Source organism: Salvelinus namaycush, chromosome 18 (assembly GCF_016432855.1).
Source record: "Salvelinus namaycush isolate Seneca chromosome 18, SaNama_1.0, whole genome shotgun sequence".
In the NCBI taxonomy this organism is placed as follows: domain Eukaryota; kingdom Metazoa; phylum Chordata; class Actinopteri; order Salmoniformes; family Salmonidae; genus Salvelinus; species Salvelinus namaycush.
Genome location: NC_052324.1, coordinates 16,979,747 through 16,999,080, shown reverse-complemented (window position 1 = coordinate 16,999,080; position 19,334 = coordinate 16,979,747). Strand labels below are relative to the sequence as shown.

The window sequence follows — 19,334 nt, the reverse complement described above, 5'->3', positions numbered from 1 at the left end:
GAACATAACAAACGGCTCTCTATCCACCGGATGTGTACCAAACTCACTAAAAGTGGCAGTAATAAAGCCTCTCTTGAAAAAGCCAAACCTTGACCCAGAAAATATAAAAAACTATCGGCCTATATCGAATCTTCCATTCCTCTCAAATAGTTTTGAAAAAGCTGTTGCACAGCAACTCACTGCCTTCCTGAAGACAAACAATGTATACGAAATGCTTCAGTCTGGTTTTAGACCCCATCATAGCACTGAGACTGCACTTGTGAAGGTGGTAAATTACCTTTTAATGGCGTCAGACCGAGGCTCTGCATCTGTCCTCGTGCTCCTAGACCTTAGTGCTGCTTTTGATACCATCGATCACCACATTCTTTTGGAGAGACTGGAAACCCAAATTGGTCTACACGGACAAGTTCCAGCCTGGTTTAGATCTTATCTGTCGGAAAGATATCAGGTTGTCTCTGTGAATGGTTTGTCCTCTGACAAATCAACTGTACATTTCGGTGTTCCTCAAGGTTCCGTTTTAGGACCACTATTGTTTTCACTATATATTTTACCTCTTGGGGATGTTATTCGAAAACATAATGTTAACTTTCACTGCTATGCAGATGACACACAGCTGTACATTTCAATGAAACATGGTGAAGACCCAACAATTGCCCTCGCTAGAAGCCTGTGTTTCAGACATAAGGAAGTGGATGGCTGAAAACTTTCTACTTTTAAACTCGGACAAAACAGAGATGCTTGTTCTAGGTCCCAAGAAACAAAGAGATATTCTGTTAAATCTGACAATTAATCTTGATGGTTGTAAAGTCGTCTCAAATAAAACTGTGAAGGACCTCGGCGTTACTCTGGACCCGGATCTCTCTTTTGACGAACATATCAAGACTGTTTCAAGGACAGCTTTTTTCCATCTACATAACATTGCAAAAATCAGAAATGTTCTGTCCAAAAATGATGCAGAAAAATTAATCCAGGCTTTTGTTACTTCTAGGTTAGACTACTGCAATGCTCTACTTTCCGGCTACCCGGATAAAGCACTAAATAAACTTCAGTTAGTGCTAAATACGGCTGCTAGAATCCTGACTAGAACCAATAAATTTGATCATATTACTCCAGTGCTAGCTTCCCTACACTGGCTTCCTGTTAAGGCAAGGGCTGATTTCAAAGTTTTACTGTTAACCTATAAAGCGTTACATGGGCTTGCTCCTACCTATCTTTCCGAGTTAGGTAGGAGCGAAGGGCTATATAAAATAAACTTGATTTGATTTGGTTCTTTATTTCTAGAACAGAAGATACTGTAGGCTACATACTAACACATGCAAACACACTTTTTCTTTGATAATACAATTACATAACTGTATATTTACTTTCTCACACCAAATGCCTGCTAGAATGTGTGATATAATGCACTGTATGGGATTTAAATGCAGTACAGGCCACACTACCCTGCCCTGTCTCCCTCACTGGGCTGTCCTCTGAACAGTGCAAATTCAGGCACAATGGGACTTAATTACAGGGCAGTAGTGTTTCAGAGAGATAGAGGGAGCCCTGTTCCCCCTTTCATATACTGCACAATGCCATCTTCCCTAGTGTACTGTGGGGTGAGGAAAGAGGCTGAACCGGAGGTAGCACAAGGTAAAGAGAGAGAGAGCGTTATTGGAGATGAATCCACACTGCGAAAGCAATACCTATACAGCATAGCTACAATGCCACCTGTAGGGGTTCTTAAGTATTACTGATTCAGATGTACGCTTGAAGTTAGACAAAGTCATGGAGGATAATACAGAACAGGGGTGTGATAGTAACGACCTGTGAATCTGAAATATCTGAAATCTTTAGTGAAAGCTTTGATGTGACATCTATGTCTGATGTAATCACAGGCGGTAAAGCACTTTCAATGAGAGAGAGGAAGGAATGAATGAGAAAAGGGTTGGACAAAGGGGTGGGAGGATGCTTTTGTTAGGGTTTTATGGCCAGATTGTCTCCTGCTCTGGGAAAGTGAAAACCCAACCTTAGGTTAGGTTACCTGGGGGAGAAAAAGACCCAGGAAGAGGGTTAGAGGAAAGGTTAGGTGACTGTCAGGGACAGCAGAAATATTCAAGCGAGCAGAGAGAAAGAACCAGAACCCTAAGTCAGTGAACACTAGCAGGTGTTCTCGGCATCTAAAAGCTACCTCTATCATACCTTGTCTTTCTAGAATGATGCAGTAGCGCCCTCTAGTGCTGTACAGGACAACAGTTACTTTCAATTTCTCTGTCCAACTCAACTCAATCCAAACCTCTCAAAACACACCTATCAGGTTTCCATGTTAAATGTTAAGCTACAACATCCATTCCATTTCGCCTTTACCATTGATTTGAAATAGAATAGTATAGTTATACTAGCCATAAATTACATCAAGGCAGTCTAAAATATGCATTTTGCTGTTATCCTTTTTGGATCCTAAAATGAATGCCTGTAAGTGTCATGGAGAATTGTGTCGGTTTAGAATATATTGAAAAATAAATATGCTGGGTTGTAATGTGCGTATTAAGATGCAATTTGCAAATTTTTGTAACCGTTCACATATGTATTACATTTGTGTGTTATACAGGAGGCTGTATGAATGTGCAGGTTATTTTCATTTATAGTTTGACTGCACTTTGCTCACTGTTAGGGATGGACGGAGATGGGGACAAAGTTCACAGAAAGCGCATGGGGAGGAGGGGGGAGGGAAAAAATACCTTTTAAAGCATAACAGCAGGTGGAGGGCTAAAACCAGACAGCTCAGCTCAGAACGGAACGAGACGAGGAGAAAAATCAAACGGGGGGAAAATGAAAGCAAACTTTCTCTATTCCTAAACTGAAGGACAGAAATGCAATGATTCCAGAAGCCAATTGCTCTGTTTTTTGTGTAAGCGCATGACTGCAGTGTGTCTGTGTTGGTGTGTGAGTGTGTGTTTGTGACCTGTGGCCTGCGTAGTCTGTGTGCTGTGTTAGTGAGGTAAAGATTAGGCAACAGCGTAATGGAGGGAGAGGAGAGGAAAGGAGAAGCAGGGCCCGGCCCTGGGCGTCTGTCTGCTCTCCAGGAGCAGCTGATCTGGGCTCTGCTGGGCTCTGGACTGTCCCGGGAGGTCCTGGTCCATGCCCTGGGAGAACTGGAGCGAGAGAGGGTCACCCCTGGAGCAGAGAAGGGGGACAGGGGGGATGGCGAGAGTTCGGAGGAGGGAGAAATGGATTTTCCACCCCCCATATTCCAGGAGCTGGAGGCCCTAGCCCCAGAGGAGGCAGCCAGGCAGAGGGCTCTGGTCGACCAACTGCTTCAGTAAGTAGCTCCCAAATGTCTGCCATCCACCCTATCCTCCCCTTAACAACATATACAGTACATCAATCTCTTCCTTTTATCAAACCTCAAATATTAATACACACACCCATACAACAACATAGCCATACCCCTTTGCTGTGCTATTATTCTCTCACTTTAAAAAAATAATGTCCAACTCATTTGTAAAAAAAAAAACAAATCTTTAAAAACAAATACATTTTATGGTGGTTACTTGATTCTGTTCTCCATTCTTTCTTTTCGGCTTTCTTTTCCTGTCGTTTTCTGACCAAGAAAAGGTTCCAGAGAGGACAAACAATTGACGGTTTTACCTGGCAGCATCCTTTCTACTCCCTTTCTTCGTCTTTCTCAAATTTAGTCCCCCTCTCCCCCTTCCTCCCCCGTTCTCCTGCTCCCTCTGAGATCTCTCTTGGCCTCTGAGGTGAATTTAAAGGAGGGTTCCTCCTTTCCTGGTTACTAATTACCCACCCCATCAGGTTTCTCTGTCCATTTAATGAATGAACTACATGCAATGGTTAAGATTAACAGAAATGTGCTATGTTTGTCTGTGCGTTAGAACAGATTGAGTGAATATTTACTACTATTTGTTAAAGCCCATTTAATTTCACCACATTTCAAACTACAACATATATCTCAAGATTATGGTTTAACTGGTCATTGTATATAGTTAAAAGTTGGCCATTTTACAACACCTAGCATGAAAACGCAACTTGACCAACCATGCCTTAGTATAAAAATGCATCGAACATAGATAAAGCTTTTGTATGTTAATATACATAATACAAATGTTATGTACTATTGCTAGCCGTCAAGGTTTGTGTTGCAGCAAGTAGGCTATCCATATCTTTATGGGCTTTAATTCCAGTGACCAGAGAGAGCTGGACTTTGCCCTGCTGTGCTTCCCCTTATCTCTTATTGTCAACATCCCTCTCTCCCTCCCCCTCCCTCCCTCTCTTTATGCATATGTGTTTTGTCTGTGTGTTTGTCTGTGTGTGATAGGGAGGATCCATGGCGCGTGGCAAAACTGGTGAAGAGCTACATGCAGCAGCATAACCTCCCCCAGAGAGAGGTGGTCGAGTCCACAGGCCTCAACCAGTCCCATCTCTCCCAGCACCTCAACAAAGGCACGCCCATGAAGAACCAGAAACGGGCTGCTTTGTACAGCTGGTACGTCAGGAAGCAGGGCGAGATTAGCCAGCGTGAGTATTTGACCAGCTGATGAGCTGACCCTGCCTTTACTGCACTACAGTATGACATTACAGTCTAGACTCTGAAGTGTAACATTTATAATAGGTCAAATCATGACTACCTCATTCATTAATATTCACAATAAATTGCTATAAATCTATACGGTTTTGGGGATTGGGAGCTCTTACACAAGACTGAATCTCAGGATGCGAAGAACAATTATGTCAACGGTTCTCCTTACTCTTCTTTCTCATTCTATGTCCTTCCTTATATCCACTTCCTGGAAAAGTTTCAAATAGCTTTGACATTTGCAAACTTTCCATTTCAACCATGTAAGGAAAGTGTGGTCTCCTGCTGTGTTTTCCCAATGATAGCGAAATCACAATCCCTGTACCCCAATCCTTAGACTGGTAAATCCATCATGATACAGTATTCAATTTGTCTGTCAGCTGTAAACAACTATGGTCACTGGTCACTGAGTCAAATATAGACATGTAAGGTAACATGATACTGTCCACTTTCACATTCCATGTGTAGAGACACACAATCTGCATGTCCTACACTCACACACACACGTTGCATTGCAAATGATCTCAAACTCCAATATAAAAACAGATTCCTGTGAATTAGCCCTATTGTTTTAAAGATATAACAATACTGTCTGAATAATTAATAATACTGATATAACAATATGGATACTATATCAATACAATTGACGTTTATCACAAAATTCTACAAATATGCTTTCACTGACCACCCCATGCAGAGTTTACTAATGCCAGGCATGCCCTTGGGTCTGGAGAGGATCAGGGAGAGGATGTGAGGAAGGGACGTAGGAACAGGTTCAAATGGGGACCCGCCTCCCAGCAAATCCTCTTCCACGCCTATGAACGACAGAGGAACCCAAGCAAAGAGGAGAGAGAGGGATTAGTGGAGGAGTGTAACAGGTGAGAGAGAGGGGAGAGGTCAGCTAAAACAGGAAATGTTCCCAGTTCCAGTGCAATGGAGGAACTGTCCCTGTCATTTTAGCGTGTCCCCCTTTAAAGACATTTATCTTGCTCTGGGCCCTCTCTGGCTCTCCCTCAGGGCTGAGTGTCTCCAGAGGGGTGTGTCTCCGTCCCAGCTGGCTGGCCTGGGCTCTAACCTGGTGACAGAGGTACGAGTGTACAACTGGTTCGCTAACCGCCGCAAGGAGGAGGCCTTCCGCCATAAACTGGCTCTTGATATGCCTTACAACAGCCAATCAGCAAGCTCCACCAACCACACGCTCTCACATAGCCCTGAGCAAGGTAACACTCACCCTCACCAAAGTGAATCAAAATATAATTGAATTTAATCCACAAAGGGCATAATTAATCATTAGTGTTGTCATCAGATGTTGCTTATGTACTATTTTCAGTGCCCTTATACAGAGGAACAGAGCCAAGACTGACAGGGTGCAACATTCCCTCCTCCCAGGAAACACCTGATCCTAACTCATCCTAACAGGCTTCCTCTCTTCCAGGCATGAAGTATAGCCAGCAAATCACATGTGACAATCTGGGGTCATCGAGGGGTCACAATGGAGACAGAGGCTTGGGGGGCCGCCTGGCCAGCCCCATTCAACTGGAGCCCAGCCACACACTCCTGGAAACACACCATCACAAACCAGTGAGATCACCTACCATATTATCATTCACCATATCTCACCTCGACACACATTGTTATAATCCCCATTACACCATCACAAACCAGTGAGATGAGAGCAAACAACCTCTCATTGTCACAACCAGAGATCAGCAACTGTGATCACATAATCCCAATCATCACAATACATAGATTAGTAACTGCACAACACATCAGTGTGATCACAAACCATAATAAGCAAATTACATCACAAACCATATTACATCGTTATATAAGACCATGAGGTCGCTAACCATATATCATCATGTAACGCAGTGAAATCCCAAGCCATATCACGTTAAACTAGTGAGATCATAGACTACTTCATGTCATCATAAACCTTTGGATATACAAAGCATCTCAATCCTCACAAGAATCCATGGCTGTGGTTCTGCCACCAACTTTCCCCATCTCAGGTATCAGGTGGTGGCCCCTTGCCCCCAGTCAGCACCCTGACATCACTGCACAGTCTGTCTGCCTCGCCTGCTCCCCACCATGGACTCATCATGACCTCCCTGCCCAGCGTCATGAGTCTGGGAGAGTCCTCTCTCCTCATAGGTAACCGATTCTACATAGTCCCCTCCACTCAAAACAGCTCTAAGTCAGAGCATAATTATTTTTAAAACGGTCATTTCAAAACATATCCACTGTATTGTATCTTATCCTTTTCCAGTGATGATCAGAAAGTTGTCAGATATAAAAACTAACTGACATTAACAAAATAGCCTAGCCTAATCCCTGTTTTCCTGGCCTGTTGGTCAACAGGTCAAACCGTACCTGTCATCAACAACGTGGGAGGCGGGTTCACCACCCTTCAGCCAATCTCTTTCCAGCAGCAGCTTCATTCCACTTCCCAGCAGCAACTCACACAGCAGTTCCAGAGTCATATGACCCACCACAGTCCTTTCATGGCAACCATGGCACAGCTTCCATGTCACAGTAAGGCCACAGTGGCAGCATGTTACTCCTTCATTTGCCCTTTGACAGAAATATAATATGTGAAACAAGGAATGAGTGAGAGCAACCTAATAGAACAGCTAGAACTAAGGAGGGTTTCATAAAGTACCCATGCGCCTGCTCTCAATTTCTCCATTGCAGTGTACAGCAAGTCTGATATGTCCCACTACCCTCCGTCCAGCCTACTGTCCCAAGCAATGGTCATCACTGACAGCAGCAGCCTTGGAACACTGACCAGTCTAACCACAGTCAGGCAGGTACTGTGATTCCAAACATTCACCTAAAATGAAAGTGATGCCATTATTAATCAGTTGCATAAGTCTGTGTATACAGGTATAGAAAAGTCTACTCACTAGCTAATGATCAGTAGTAGTATTAATGTGGGTTGAATCTGCTAATGACTTTTGCATTGGTTAGATTCTGACCACAGACCCTGAGGAGCAGACAGATCAACCCATCCAGGAGGACTCCCTACACCTGCAGTCCCCTTCACCTGTGCCAGGTAAGATAAATCATGTTACTCCAAGTGTAGACTATTTCCCAAAAAGATGCAGTTTCTTACACTACACTAAAAGGGGAGACTGAAGACATCTAAAAAAGCTACTAAGTGTGTAACACATACAGTGCCAGTCAAAAGTTGACACACCTACTCATTCCAGGGTTTTTCTTTATTCTTACTATTTTCTACATTGTAGAATAATAGTTAAGTCATCAAAACGTTAAATAGTGTATATGGAATCATGTAGTACCCAAAAAAAGTGTTCAACAAAACATTTATTTTCTATTTGAGATTCTTCAAAGTAGCCACCCTTTGCCTTGATGACAGCTTGACACACTCTTGGCATTCTCTCAACCAGCTTCATGAGGTAGTCACCAGGAATGTGTTTCAATTAAACAGGTGTGCCTTGTTAAAAGTTAATTTGTGGAATTTCTTTCCTTCTCAATGCGTTTGAGCCAATCAGTTGTGTTGTGACAAGGTAGGGGTGGTATACAGATGATAGCCCTATTTGGTAAAATACCAAGTCCATATTATGGCAAGAACAGCTCAAATAAGCAAAGAGAAACAACAGACCATCATTACTTTAAGACATGGTCAGTCAATCCAGAAAATGTCAAGAACTTTGAAAGTTTCTTCAAGTTCAGTCGCAAAAACCATCAAACACTATGATGAAACTGGCTCTCATGAGGATCACCACAGGAAAGGAAGACCCAGAGTTACCTCTGCTGCAGAGGGTAAGTTCATTAAAAAGTTACCAGCCTCAGAAATTGCAGCCCAAATAAATGCTTCAGAGTTCAAGTAACAGACACATCTCAACATCAACTGTTCAGATTTGACTCTGTGAATCAGGCCTTCATGGTCGAATTCTTGCAAAGAAACCACTACTAAAGGACACCAATAATAAGAAGAGACTTGCTTGGGCCAAGAAACAAGAGCAATGGACATTAGACCAGTGGAAATCTGTCCGTTGGTCTGATGAGACCAAATTTGAGATTTTTGGTTCCAACCGCTGTGTCTTTGTGAGACGCAGAGTAGGTGAAAGGACGATCTCCGCGTGTGTGGTTCCCACCGTCAAGCATGAGGTGGTGGTGTGAAGGTGCTTTTCTGGTGACAATGTCAGTGATTTATTTAGAATTCAAAGCACACTTAACCAGCATGGCTACCACAGCATTCTGCAGCGATACGCCATCCCATCTGGTTTGCGCTTAGTGGGACTATCATTTGTTTTTCAACAGGACAATGACCCAAAACACACCTCCAGGCTGTGTAAGGTCTATTTTACCAAGAAGGAGGAGTGCTGCATCAGATGACCTGGCCTCCACACAATCACCCGACCTCAACGCCATTGAGATGATTTGGACCGCAGAGTGAAGGAAAAGCAGCCAACAAGTGATCAGCATATGTGGGAACTCCTTCAAGACTGTTGGAAAAGCATTCCAGGTGACTACCTCGTGAAGCTGGTTGAGAGAATGCAAAGCTGTCAAGGCAAAGGGTGGCTACTTTGAAGAATCTAAAATATATTTTGACTTGTTGAAAAGTTCTTAGTTACTATATGATTCCATGTGTTATTTCATAGTTTTGATGTCTTCAATCTTGAATGAGTAGGTGTGTCCACACTTATAACTGGTACTGTACTTTAAAGTCATCTTAATACAGCTAGATAGTAGTAAATATAACCCATGGTATTCTGTAGTTGCCAGTCAAAATAGGGCATTTTAAATGCAGGGTTGTAATTGGAATGACAGTAGAGAAATTGGAAATTAATAACTTAACATCTGTCTTTCTTAGTTTCCTCTGGGAATTTACAGCTGTATCCTCCATCTCAGTCTAGTGAAACTCATCCACCTCACCGCCTCTCCTCTTCGCCAGCAGACATCAACTCCTACATTCCTGCACAGATGGTCTCTACCGCACAGTAGCAACAGAATGTAACCACTATGTAATGTGAAGGGGTGGGAGTAGAGGGTGGGTGAAACAAAATAGTTTTTACAGTAAGTAGAGAACTGTAATAGAGATGTAACGCAAATTCTCCAAAACTACTTCTGCAGTAAAATTTTCCAGAGAAACTATAACTCATTCTGCTAGATACATAAATCCAGGACAGACTCACTGCCAGTTATCAGTCTAGTCACTTGAATTAGCAGCCTTACTATTACAAAGAACGTTGTACTCAGTGTCAGTCTGCTGATCTGAGGTCAGAGATGAACCATTAGAAACAACCACATCTAAATCCATGCAAACAGAGAACGCTGAGCGGTTGATCCCCGTTTTACAATAAACATGTATATTATCAATAGAAAAGTGTTTTAATAAAAATGCTCTCAGAATTCTTGACATCAGTGTAAACTGCTTCCTTTACAAAACAAGGCATAGCACTGATTGTGTTTTGGGCAGAGAAAAAATGTCATAAAATATCTGGTGAGACTTACACTATTCCACATTTCTGAAAGAACGTATTCCATTCCAGAAAAGAACAAGTAAAGTAGTACAACATTGCAGTGATTATTTAAAGAAAATAACAGTGTATGACCTGACCATGTTATAATGAATGCTAAGAACACCAAGCTACAACAGGTTAACAGTTCTTACAAGTATGGAACTGCCAATATCCCAAATCACAACAAGTGAGTCCAGAAGTCTCTCAGTGCTTTTCTACTTCCTCTTCCACCCTTTCATCTGTGCCTTTTTGTTTATTTTTCTTCTTCTTGACCTTCAGCGGTAGACTATCCTCCTCGGGGCTTTTTTGGTCCTCCTCCGTTTTAGCATAAGGTGAGGCTTCTCCACAGTTCTCGACCTCGCGGGGAGCTGTCCTTTTCTTATTTTTCTCTGGGACAGGGCTGTTATTACTGTCCTCTTCTTCCTGAACCTTGTATTTCTTCTTCTTCTTCTTCAATTTATCTGAGCTGAGGGACTCTGGCAGGGAAGGTGTAACTGCGATGGGGAGAGCAGATGATAGGAGGTCTGTAACTGACACTGCCGCCTCTCTCAGTCTCATCTCCAGCTCACTGTCACTGTCACTAGGAGAAAATTGCAGAAACAAACTTAAACTGTTTATTACAGTAGTATTACAATATGAGATACAGGAATATTTCAATCATGCAATGCTACTGTAAGGATTCCTTCCCAAAGTAGTTAACAAGGTGACATCAAACCACCTCACACATCCCAAAGGTTAAAAGGTCAGGCCTACATAGAACAAGCATCACCTTGAGCTGGGGACGGGCCGGCGCCTTACAGGAGGAGGAGGGGGATCAATGGTAAACTCTCCTGGGACAGATGTGGTGAACAGCCGGAAACCTTCAAAAAAAACAAGAAAAAAGATCAAGACCACACACAGCATTTATATCGCATCATATTTGACATCATACAGTTCATAACTACTGCATTAGTTTCAATGCAAAACAATTTCTGGATAAACCCTCACCTTCATCTTCACATTTGGTTGACTGTGTGCAGGGTTTTGTTGTTTCTGCAGATATCACTGAAATGCAACTGAATATCAAATTGCATAGTTAGATTAAAGTTGGCGACTGAAAAGTTGATAGGTGGAGGTAACACGAGGCAAAGGCTATAGGTAGCTATAATAGTAAAACTGATGTTTCATCAACATTTTCCCATGACAAAGAAGAAATACTGTACCTGTCAAGTATAGCACCTAATTTCTTTGCAACGTGCGCACGGAACTCCGGAGTCGTCTGAAGCTCGTTCCCATCATGTTCATGTTTAGATACAGCCACACTGTTGACCATAGCATTACATAATTACGTGATTGTTCTGGCGAAGCCAAACGTGAGGCAGAACCTCTATGCATGATGGTGAATCATAATAATACAGAGGGGATAGCATGCCATTCAGAGAAAAGGATCAACTTACCGACGGGATAACTTCCCATTGCTTTCCCCATCTAAAACAACAGTCGTTACATTACTGTTAAGACTTTGCTGTTGTTTTGGGGTAAGATAGATTTGATCGCTGGCTAAAGATTTCACACACTAAACTATCTCCCACCCCACATTTGTTGTTGACTAGCATTAGCTAGCTAAGTTACATCAGGTGTTTTAGCTAAAGCACAAGGTTATTTAGGCTGAATTTACCTGCCGTGTTGGTATTGTGTGTACCATTAATTCCATATGTGCCAAAACTCCAAGCTGCTTCCTTAAACTTTTCCAGATCTTCATCTTCACTGCTTGAGTCTTCAACCATCTTTCCAACGGGTGCTGACATGTTGGATCAAGTACATTTGCCGCTACAAAGCAATGTACTATGGGTAATGAAGTCTTTCGGGGGAGAAATGCACGCCAGTCAGTGCAGTGAGAGTGAGTGAACTTAAGCCAAAATGTATACAGAACATTTGTTCAATTGTTTTTTTTAAATTCCCCCCTCTCCTGGCAGTATATCATCTTGCAGAAACAAAAACATTTAACAGAACATAAAAGGCAATGTTAGGAGGGCTTCTAGTTCTACTTCTAGTTGACCAAGTACACATCCAACGATATAGACAACATATGGAGTCTATGGTCCCTGAAATGTAACATTCAAAATACAATCATCTTTGTAGTAATGTTGAATAAAAATCTCACTGTGAAATTTGTCTGTCCTAAAACACATTCATCAATAGATAAAAGTACAATATGCTCAATAAATTCAAAGGGGTTCCAGTTTACACAGTATGCGGGTCCAACTTCATAAGAGTGAAAAATTATATCAGTAGAGACTGTGTTGTAAAAGCCATAATTAGTGTTAATTTGGTGGTGCTATTAGGGGGGAAAATGGTGGCTGCTATCACAAACCTTACATCAGTAAAGGTTTAGAACAGACATCACAAGTCTCTAAAGTGGTTAACATCACAGCCACATCATCATACATATCACAGGAGGTTGGTGGCACCTTAATTGGGGGAGGACGGGCTCGTGATAGGCTGGAGCAGAATGAGTGGAACAGAATGAGTGGAATGGTATCAAACACATGGTTTCCATTCGTGCCGTTCCAGCCATTATTTTGAACCGTCCTCCCCTCAGCAGCCTCCACTGATACATACACTATACCTTCCACTTGTCATTATGAACTGTATAGTTATAATTTCATAACTAACCTCTCGTGGACAGAGGAAACGGCGAGAATATGTCGAGACTCACGTACAATTATGTGATTACAAGCAGCACTATTGGGTTTAGGCGGTTCTTAAATTGGTGCTGTGATTTTAAAGCCTGTGTGTGGATGATAAGCGGTTTCCACTAAATTCCACAGCTACAAACTCAAAATTGTCTATCATAAAAATTCATGAAAACAAAAAATGTGCTTTTTGACCATGATAAACACAGGTGAAATTAGCAAAAGGAAGGAGATTTGGCCGTTTCAGTTTACAAGGGAGGAGACTTCGCACAAAGGTAATGAATTGTTATCGGCATTCCCCCAGAAGTAAAACAAGAAATCACTAACTTTCGCGCTAATTTTACTTCTGGGTAACCAATATTATTTTATAGCTGACTGGGATATGCTTAGAATGAACTCACAAAAATCTCTTCCGGCCAGCGTTTGACATGTTGGACAGATTTGTAGCGCAGCACAGCTGGACTTCACATGGATTTCTCTCACACAACAAAGCCTCTTGAGCTGAGAAGTCTGAATACAAGGCACATGTGGGAGGTTTCATTTAGTTTTGGAAAACTCAGTGTAACTCCAGCAGGCACGAACATACTACAAGCACATTTACAAATGCTAAACACGTAACAGACCAGGGGTGTTGTCTATCACTTACTACCCCCCATGCCCACCATTGCCCTCAGAACAGCCTCAATTTGTCAGGGCATAGACTCCACAAAGTGTCAAAAGCATTCCACAGGAATCCTGGCCCATGTTGACTCCAATGCTTCCCACAGTTGTGTCAAGTTGGCTGGAGGTCCTTTAGGTGGTGGACCATTTTTGATACACACAGGGAAATGTTGAGCGTGAAAAACCCAGCAGCGTTCATGACACAAACCTGACATCTACTACCATACCCCGTTCAAAGGCACTTAAATATTTTGTCGTGCCCATTCACCCTCTGAATGGCACATACACACAATCCATATCTCAAGGCTTAAAAGTCCTTCTTTAACCATCATCTACACTGATTGAAATGGATTTAAGTGATATCAATAAGGGATCATAGCTTTTACCTGGTCAGTCAGTCATGGAAAGAGCAGGTTTTCATAATGTTTTATGCTCTGTGTATATAGCTAGAGGGGTGACATGGGACACTCAATACGAATAATACAGCTTCTACATCAAGGCAAGATGTCAAATTCATGGAGCATCTGTTAGTCTCAAAGCTGAATATACAGTTTAGCCCACTATATGAGGAATGAAGACATAGCAAAGGATCACGATTGCGACTTGAGCAGAATGTGTAGTTAAAAATTGATGACCAGAACCAAACTATTGTTCAATGAAATTAGGTAGTATCACAGTTGTAGTAATTTGCTTGCAATCCAATTGTGCCATCTGTCAACTTCAATCATTGTTCATCTTACGGGCTACAAATGACCGGTATTTAACATTCAGATTGGGATCATGTAATGTTCCCTTATCCCTCTGTAGAGCTGTCTGGTAACAGTTGACTAAACACAAAACAACTCAAAAACAAGGATATTGCAACAAATACTGAACTCAAAGCAGATTGAAATAAGCAGTAAAGTAACCATTTAAATGTGGAAACATTAGAAAAGACAAATGAAAACATGTTCAACATTACAAAAGAGTGATTGACAAGAGATTCCTATGAGTCCAAGCAATAGATGGGTACGAGGTATCAAATAAATGAAGCAACCTGTTTGGAAGGTAGATATGGTCCCTTTTCTCCAAACCTGGGGCTGGTATAGTTTGTTGGAATGTCTGAAGTGGAGAAAGTACACTCCTGTTCCCAAAAGAGCTACATGATGATTGTATTCAGGGGCAATGTGACCCCTGCGTTGCATTGCACACAAGAAGCTAATCTTCAGATACTACTGGCCCCCATCGTAGGCGTAGTCTGCCTTATTGTGCATGATCAGTTTGTTGTCCACAAAATAGAAGCTGTCTGACCTGGTCTCATACGGGTGCTCCACCATTAGGCCAACTTAAAGAGACAAAAAAGAAGGAAATTCAGTTTGCAAATGACTTCATAAGGAACAGCACAACACACATATCACGAACTAAAAAAGTAAATTACTGCTGTTCAGCGCACCAAAATAAACAACCTGTAGAGGAACCATGTATCCACATGGTTTAGTATCCACATTCCTCCCCTTACAACGAGAGTTGTATGACTGGCTCTGTATGGATGTGGATAGTATAGACTTACAGACTTGGCCAGCTATGTTCTGGCCAGTCTGAACTTTAGCTTGTAGGGACACACACAGGCTACAACAAAGTTGATAGACGAAGTGAGAAAGATGCACTACTACTATTAGACTTACTGAGGTCCTCATGGAGCTGGGGAAACTCATAGATGTGTTCGCAAGTGTTCCGGCTGTTTGGGATGCAGAATCCGAAGTCAAAGTCAAAGTTCTTGAGAACTTTATTCTGGAAATAATGCCTCTCTATCATGCGAAAGCTGTTAACAGGCCGGTCCCCCACGGTGAACTCCACACTGAAAGCAGAGTAGAAAGAGGCACTTGAGATACTAGCAGGGACATGCTGAACATAACTGTGGGTGGTATCTGCATTAATTTGCTTCAACTACTTGAATTGTAGATTTATTCATTGACCATCTATATTCCTTTTTATATTCCAAAAGTAGGATGATTCTTTCAATAGTTGTTCCCAGCTGTGTGCTCTGCCAAATTCTCTCTGTTGTAGTTTAGGTGGTTGCCGGAGCTGCAGGACTTAGTTTCTTGTGCTGGTAAGCCACACCAGCAAACTAAACAGTTCAGAATTTGTCAGCATACGGGAAAGCACATACTATGGAACATTTAGGCCTTACCAAAGTATGTGGTTTTTCAATGATGAGTCATGTGACTTCTAACAATGATAATGCATGTGATGTTTCCTGTTTAATCCACTGCCTTACGTTGCACCAACATTCCGCAGTCTGAGGAAGGCTGGCGTGAACTGATAGCGCACAAAGCGCCCAGAACTGGTGTCTCCATCTCCATTCTCCTCATCTTCAGGGTCTGATGAAGACAACATGGATTCAAATGTAATTGGCATCCAAATAAGTGACAAAAGGTAATCTCAGATTTCAACCTAAAATTATAGCTACAACATTTGCATAAGGACTACATTCATTATCATAGAAGGAATAACTTGGCTTGTTTGGTTTTACTTGAAATAATACAGATTCATTTAGTCTGGGGCCCTTCGGAGTAGACTCAGCAATATGACATCATACACAGCGGGGGAACTTCCTGCTTACTAAACTAATGCTCAAATCTCCCAAAATTATGGGCTGTCCCAATATATACCTTCCAATGAGGCAAGTCCACATTGTAAAGAGCCAAGTGTCACGTGTGGCAGATTTCAGCAGTTGTTTTGTGCCCCAACCTAACACCACCAGTGCACCGGTTAGCAGTGATTGCAATGGTTTCAGCAACTGGGGTGTCTCACAGATTGAGCCTGGTTCCCTGTTCAAGCTGACAGCAACCCCAGCTTGATTTATATAAGCAGAAAGTCACCCCAGTGTGTATTATGATGGCATATTGCTGAGTATACCTTTAAGATCTGTCACTTATGTTGTGGCAAAGTGTTGTGGAAAAGTTTAAACTTACCACAGTTGTGAGGTTTAGCAATCTCGAAGAGCACTGTCCCAGTCTCCAGATCTCTGATCTTGAAACGTGTGAAGTCAATATTGTAGACATTGTCCTCAGGTTTACATAGATAATCTGGAAGGAAATTCGTAGTAAGCAGCACATACAGACAGGGAATCTGGTGTGTCTACAGATTCTTTGTTCTGCTTCCTCAAAACAGTGGTGCAAACTTAGCTAGCTAGTTAAAGTCAACTAACTCACTACAAAGCGAGGTATGCAGTGTTTGCAACCACATCAAGTTAGCCAACACATTAACTAGGTAGATGAGCTAGAAAAAGAATAGATAGCTACATTGATTAACTTGAATCTTATCCAAATCACATCTATCATCATCTTCAATCAATCCACTCCATACTAGCTACAGATTGTTACACCAGATTTACACAAAGATTTTTGGTATCCATTACCGGGAGTTACAGGTTAAGTACTGTGTAGTACATAGAATTTTCGACCAACCTTACCTTGGCGATACTATCTTCGTTCTCGATTCGGCCAAACATGTACACTGAACAAAAATAAAATGTAACAACTTCAAAGCTTGGGAATCAGTACAAGGGAATCAGTCAATTGAAATAAATTAGGCCCTAATCTATGGATTTCATATGACTGAGAATACAGATATGAATCTGTTGGTCACAGATACCTTAAAAATAAAGAGAGGGGCATGGATCAGAAAACCAGTTAGTATCTGGAGTGACCACCATTTGCCTCATGCAGCACGACACATCTCCTTTGCATAAAGTTGATCAGGCTGTTGATTGTGGCCTGTGCGAAGTTGCTGGATATTTACATTTTAGTAATTTATCAGACGCTCTTATCCAGAGTGACTTACAGTAGTGAATGCATACATTTTCATTGATACTGGTTCCCCGTGGGAATCGAACCCACAACCCTGGCGTTGCAAGTTCCATACTCTACCAAATGAGCCACACAGGACCACAGGATATTGGCGGGAACTGGAACACGCTGTCGTACACGTCGATCTAGCACATCCCAAACATGCTCAATGGGCGATATGTCTGGTGAGTATGCAGGCCATGGAAGAACTGGGAATATTTTCAGCTTTCAGGAATTGTGTACAGATCCTTGCAACATGGGGCCGTGTATTATCATGCTGAAACATGAGGTGATGGAGGCGGATGAATGGCACGGTATCTCTGTGCATTCAAATTGCCATCAATAAAATGCAATTGTGTTCATTGTACATAGCTTATGCCTGCCCATACCATAATCCCACAATGGGGCACTCTACCATCTGCCCGGTACAGTTGAAACCGGGATTCAGCCGTGAAAAGCACACTTCTCCAGCATGCCAGTGGCCATCAAAGGTCAGCATATGCCCACTGAAGTTGTTTACGACGCCAAACTGCAGTCAGGTCAAGACCCTGGTGAGGACAACAAGCACGCAGATTAGCTTCCCTGAGGCAGTTTCTGAAAGTTTGTGCAGAAATTCTTCGGTTGTGCAAACTCAGTTTCATCAGGGTGGCTGGTCCCAGACGATCCCACAGGTGAAGAAGCTGGATGTTGAGGTCCTGGGCTGGCGTGGTTACACTTGGTCTGCGGTTGTGAAGCCAGTTGCACGTACTGCCAAATTCTCAAAAATGTGAAATGAACATTAAATTATTTGGCAATAGCTCTGGTGGACATTCCTACAGTCAGCATGCCAATTGCACACTCCTTCAAAACTTGAGACATCAGTGGCATTGACTTGTGCCAAAACTGCACATTTTAGAGGCCTTTTATTGTCCCCAGCACAAGGTGCACCTGTGTAACGATCATGCTGTTTAATCAGCTTCTTGATATGCCACACCTGTCAGGTCTATGGATTATCTTGGCAAAGGAAATATGCTCACTAAAAGGGATGTAAACAAATTTGTGCACATCCTTTTAGAGAAATACACTTGTGTGTTTGGAACATTTCTGGGATCTTATTTCAGCTCATGAAACATGGGACCAACACTTTACATTTTTCGTTTATCTTCTAAAATGTCTGTCCAGTTGCAGGTGGAGCATTTGAATTTAGAAAATGCTCTTTTATTAAAATAAATCACTTTTTTCTACATTAAGTAATCCAACAATGTGTATGCCGCCATCTTGTCTATTTAAAATATTCACTGATTGATTTAACGTTAGACAGGTGGGTCCACCTCAAATTCAAACGCACCACCTACAACTGGACAACTGTGCTACATCAAACAGTAACTAACCTGTAACTCCCGGTAATGGAAACCAAAAATATTTTGTTACATCACATTATCTGCTTTAACAATCAGTAGCTAACTCCATACATACCCCGTGTAACAGCACACAGACCAAGGATTTCATCTGGTGTGATGTCTCTTCCTAGCGCCCTGAGCTCATCTTCTGTAACAACAGGCCGCTGTTTATCCGTTTGATTTCGTCGCGACTTGAGTCTCTTCATCACATCTCCACCGGACTTTCGCTCCCTGGAATTTGCAGCCAGCCCCATATCGGTGTCCGGTCCTTTAACTGTGGCTGCCGTCTCGTTCCGAGAGTTAGAGCCGCTCATGTCTTGGTTGTTCTGTGTTTGTTTAGTCAACTGCAATTTTCACTAAATTCAAGATGGCGAAGCGTCTCAATGGAGAACCTATGCTGAGAACAGTCGATTGTAATTGGCTGAAAACGGTAGGTGGTTACCATAGTTACCAGTAGGGCGGGATGTTCAAAAACGTTGCAGGCAAGGTAAACAATTTTTTTGCATCTTTAACCTAGGTTGCAGGTAAATGGAATTCCAACCAGGGAACACCTAAGTATGGTACAACTTAATGAAAATGGTTTCACTATACCAATGTAGTTAAGTTTGCCCATGCTTTTTATTCATCATCTCTCATTACATCTCTCAAACGCATTACTGCCATTTCATCCTACCGACCATACATTTCCCACGTCACCCCCATAGAAATATAATAGAATTGTAGTT

The 19,334-nt window shown here is 42.1% G+C and overlaps 3 protein-coding genes across 4 annotated transcripts; 1 reads left to right on the top strand and 2 right to left on the bottom strand.

Annotated features, from left to right (window-relative positions):
* Positions 1 to 2,722: 2,722 nt before the first annotated feature.
* On the top strand, positions 2,723 to 9,962 carry hnf1a (HNF1 homeobox a). Of its 2 annotated transcripts, none has more exons than XM_039013372.1 (10): positions 2,723 to 3,301; positions 4,319 to 4,518; positions 5,274 to 5,454; positions 5,594 to 5,796; positions 6,012 to 6,157; positions 6,589 to 6,730; positions 6,938 to 7,111; positions 7,271 to 7,386; positions 7,547 to 7,631; positions 9,417 to 9,962. In XM_039013372.1, the coding sequence occupies exons 1-10, from the start codon at positions 3,003 to 3,005 to the stop codon at positions 9,545 to 9,547; spliced, it is 1,677 nt and encodes a 558-aa protein (XP_038869300.1). In that variant the 5' UTR covers positions 2,723 to 3,002; the 3' UTR covers positions 9,548 to 9,962. The 2 variants fall into 2 exon arrangements, with proteins under 2 accessions (XP_038869300.1, XP_038869301.1); XM_039013373.1 differs by lacking the exon at positions 9,417 to 9,962 and adding an exon at positions 8,864 to 8,914.
* LOC120063174 (protein CUSTOS-like) lies at positions 9,919 to 12,558 on the bottom strand. Its single transcript, XM_039013374.1, has 6 exons — positions 11,723 to 12,558; positions 11,502 to 11,532; positions 11,268 to 11,366; positions 11,053 to 11,120; positions 10,835 to 10,925; positions 9,919 to 10,645 (listed from the first exon to the last, which is right to left on the bottom strand). The coding sequence occupies exons 1-6, from the start codon at positions 11,850 to 11,852 to the stop codon at positions 10,270 to 10,272; spliced, it is 795 nt and encodes a 264-aa protein (XP_038869302.1). The 5' UTR covers positions 11,853 to 12,558; the 3' UTR covers positions 9,919 to 10,269.
* A 1,207-nt stretch (positions 12,559 to 13,765) lies between these two features.
* On the bottom strand, positions 13,766 to 18,976 carry LOC120062718 (protein unc-119 homolog B-like). Its single transcript, XM_039012778.1, has 5 exons — positions 18,686 to 18,976; positions 16,355 to 16,468; positions 15,658 to 15,760; positions 15,065 to 15,237; positions 13,766 to 14,724 (listed from the first exon to the last, which is right to left on the bottom strand). The coding sequence occupies exons 1-5, from the start codon at positions 18,921 to 18,923 to the stop codon at positions 14,612 to 14,614; spliced, it is 741 nt and encodes a 246-aa protein (XP_038868706.1). The 5' UTR covers positions 18,924 to 18,976; the 3' UTR covers positions 13,766 to 14,611.
* Positions 18,977 to 19,334: the final 358 nt, after the last annotated feature.

Coding starts and splice junctions, on each gene's coding strand:
- LOC120063174 (XM_039013374.1), bottom strand. CDS start 11,852: ATGTCAGCACCCGTTGGAAAGATGGTTGAAGACTCAAGCAGTGAAGAT. Junction 11,367..11,501: donor AATGGGAAGTTATCCCGTCG/GTAAGTTGATCC, acceptor TATGGTCAACAG/TGTGGCTGTATCTAAACATG. Junction 11,121..11,267: donor TTAGGTGCTATACTTGACAG/GTACAGTATTTC, acceptor TTTGATATTCAG/TTGCATTTCAGTGATATCTG.
- LOC120062718 (XM_039012778.1), bottom strand. CDS start 18,923: ATGAGCGGCTCTAACTCTCGGAACGAGACGGCAGCCACAGTTAAAGGA. Junction 15,238..15,657: donor CTGCGGAATGTTGGTGCAAC/GTAAGGCAGTGG, acceptor CTCTGCTTTCAG/TGTGGAGTTCACCGTGGGGG. Junction 14,725..15,064: donor CCAGCTCCATGAGGACCTCA/GTAAGTCTAATA, acceptor TGTCTCTTTAAG/TTGGCCTAATGGTGGAGCAC.
- hnf1a (XM_039013372.1), top strand. CDS start 3,003: ATGGAGGGAGAGGAGAGGAAAGGAGAAGCAGGGCCCGGCCCTGGGCGT. Junction 7,387..7,546: donor GTCTAACCACAGTCAGGCAG/GTACTGTGATTC, acceptor TGCATTGGTTAG/ATTCTGACCACAGACCCTGA. Junction 7,632..9,416: donor GTCCCCTTCACCTGTGCCAG/GTAAGATAAATC, acceptor TGTCTTTCTTAG/TTTCCTCTGGGAATTTACAG.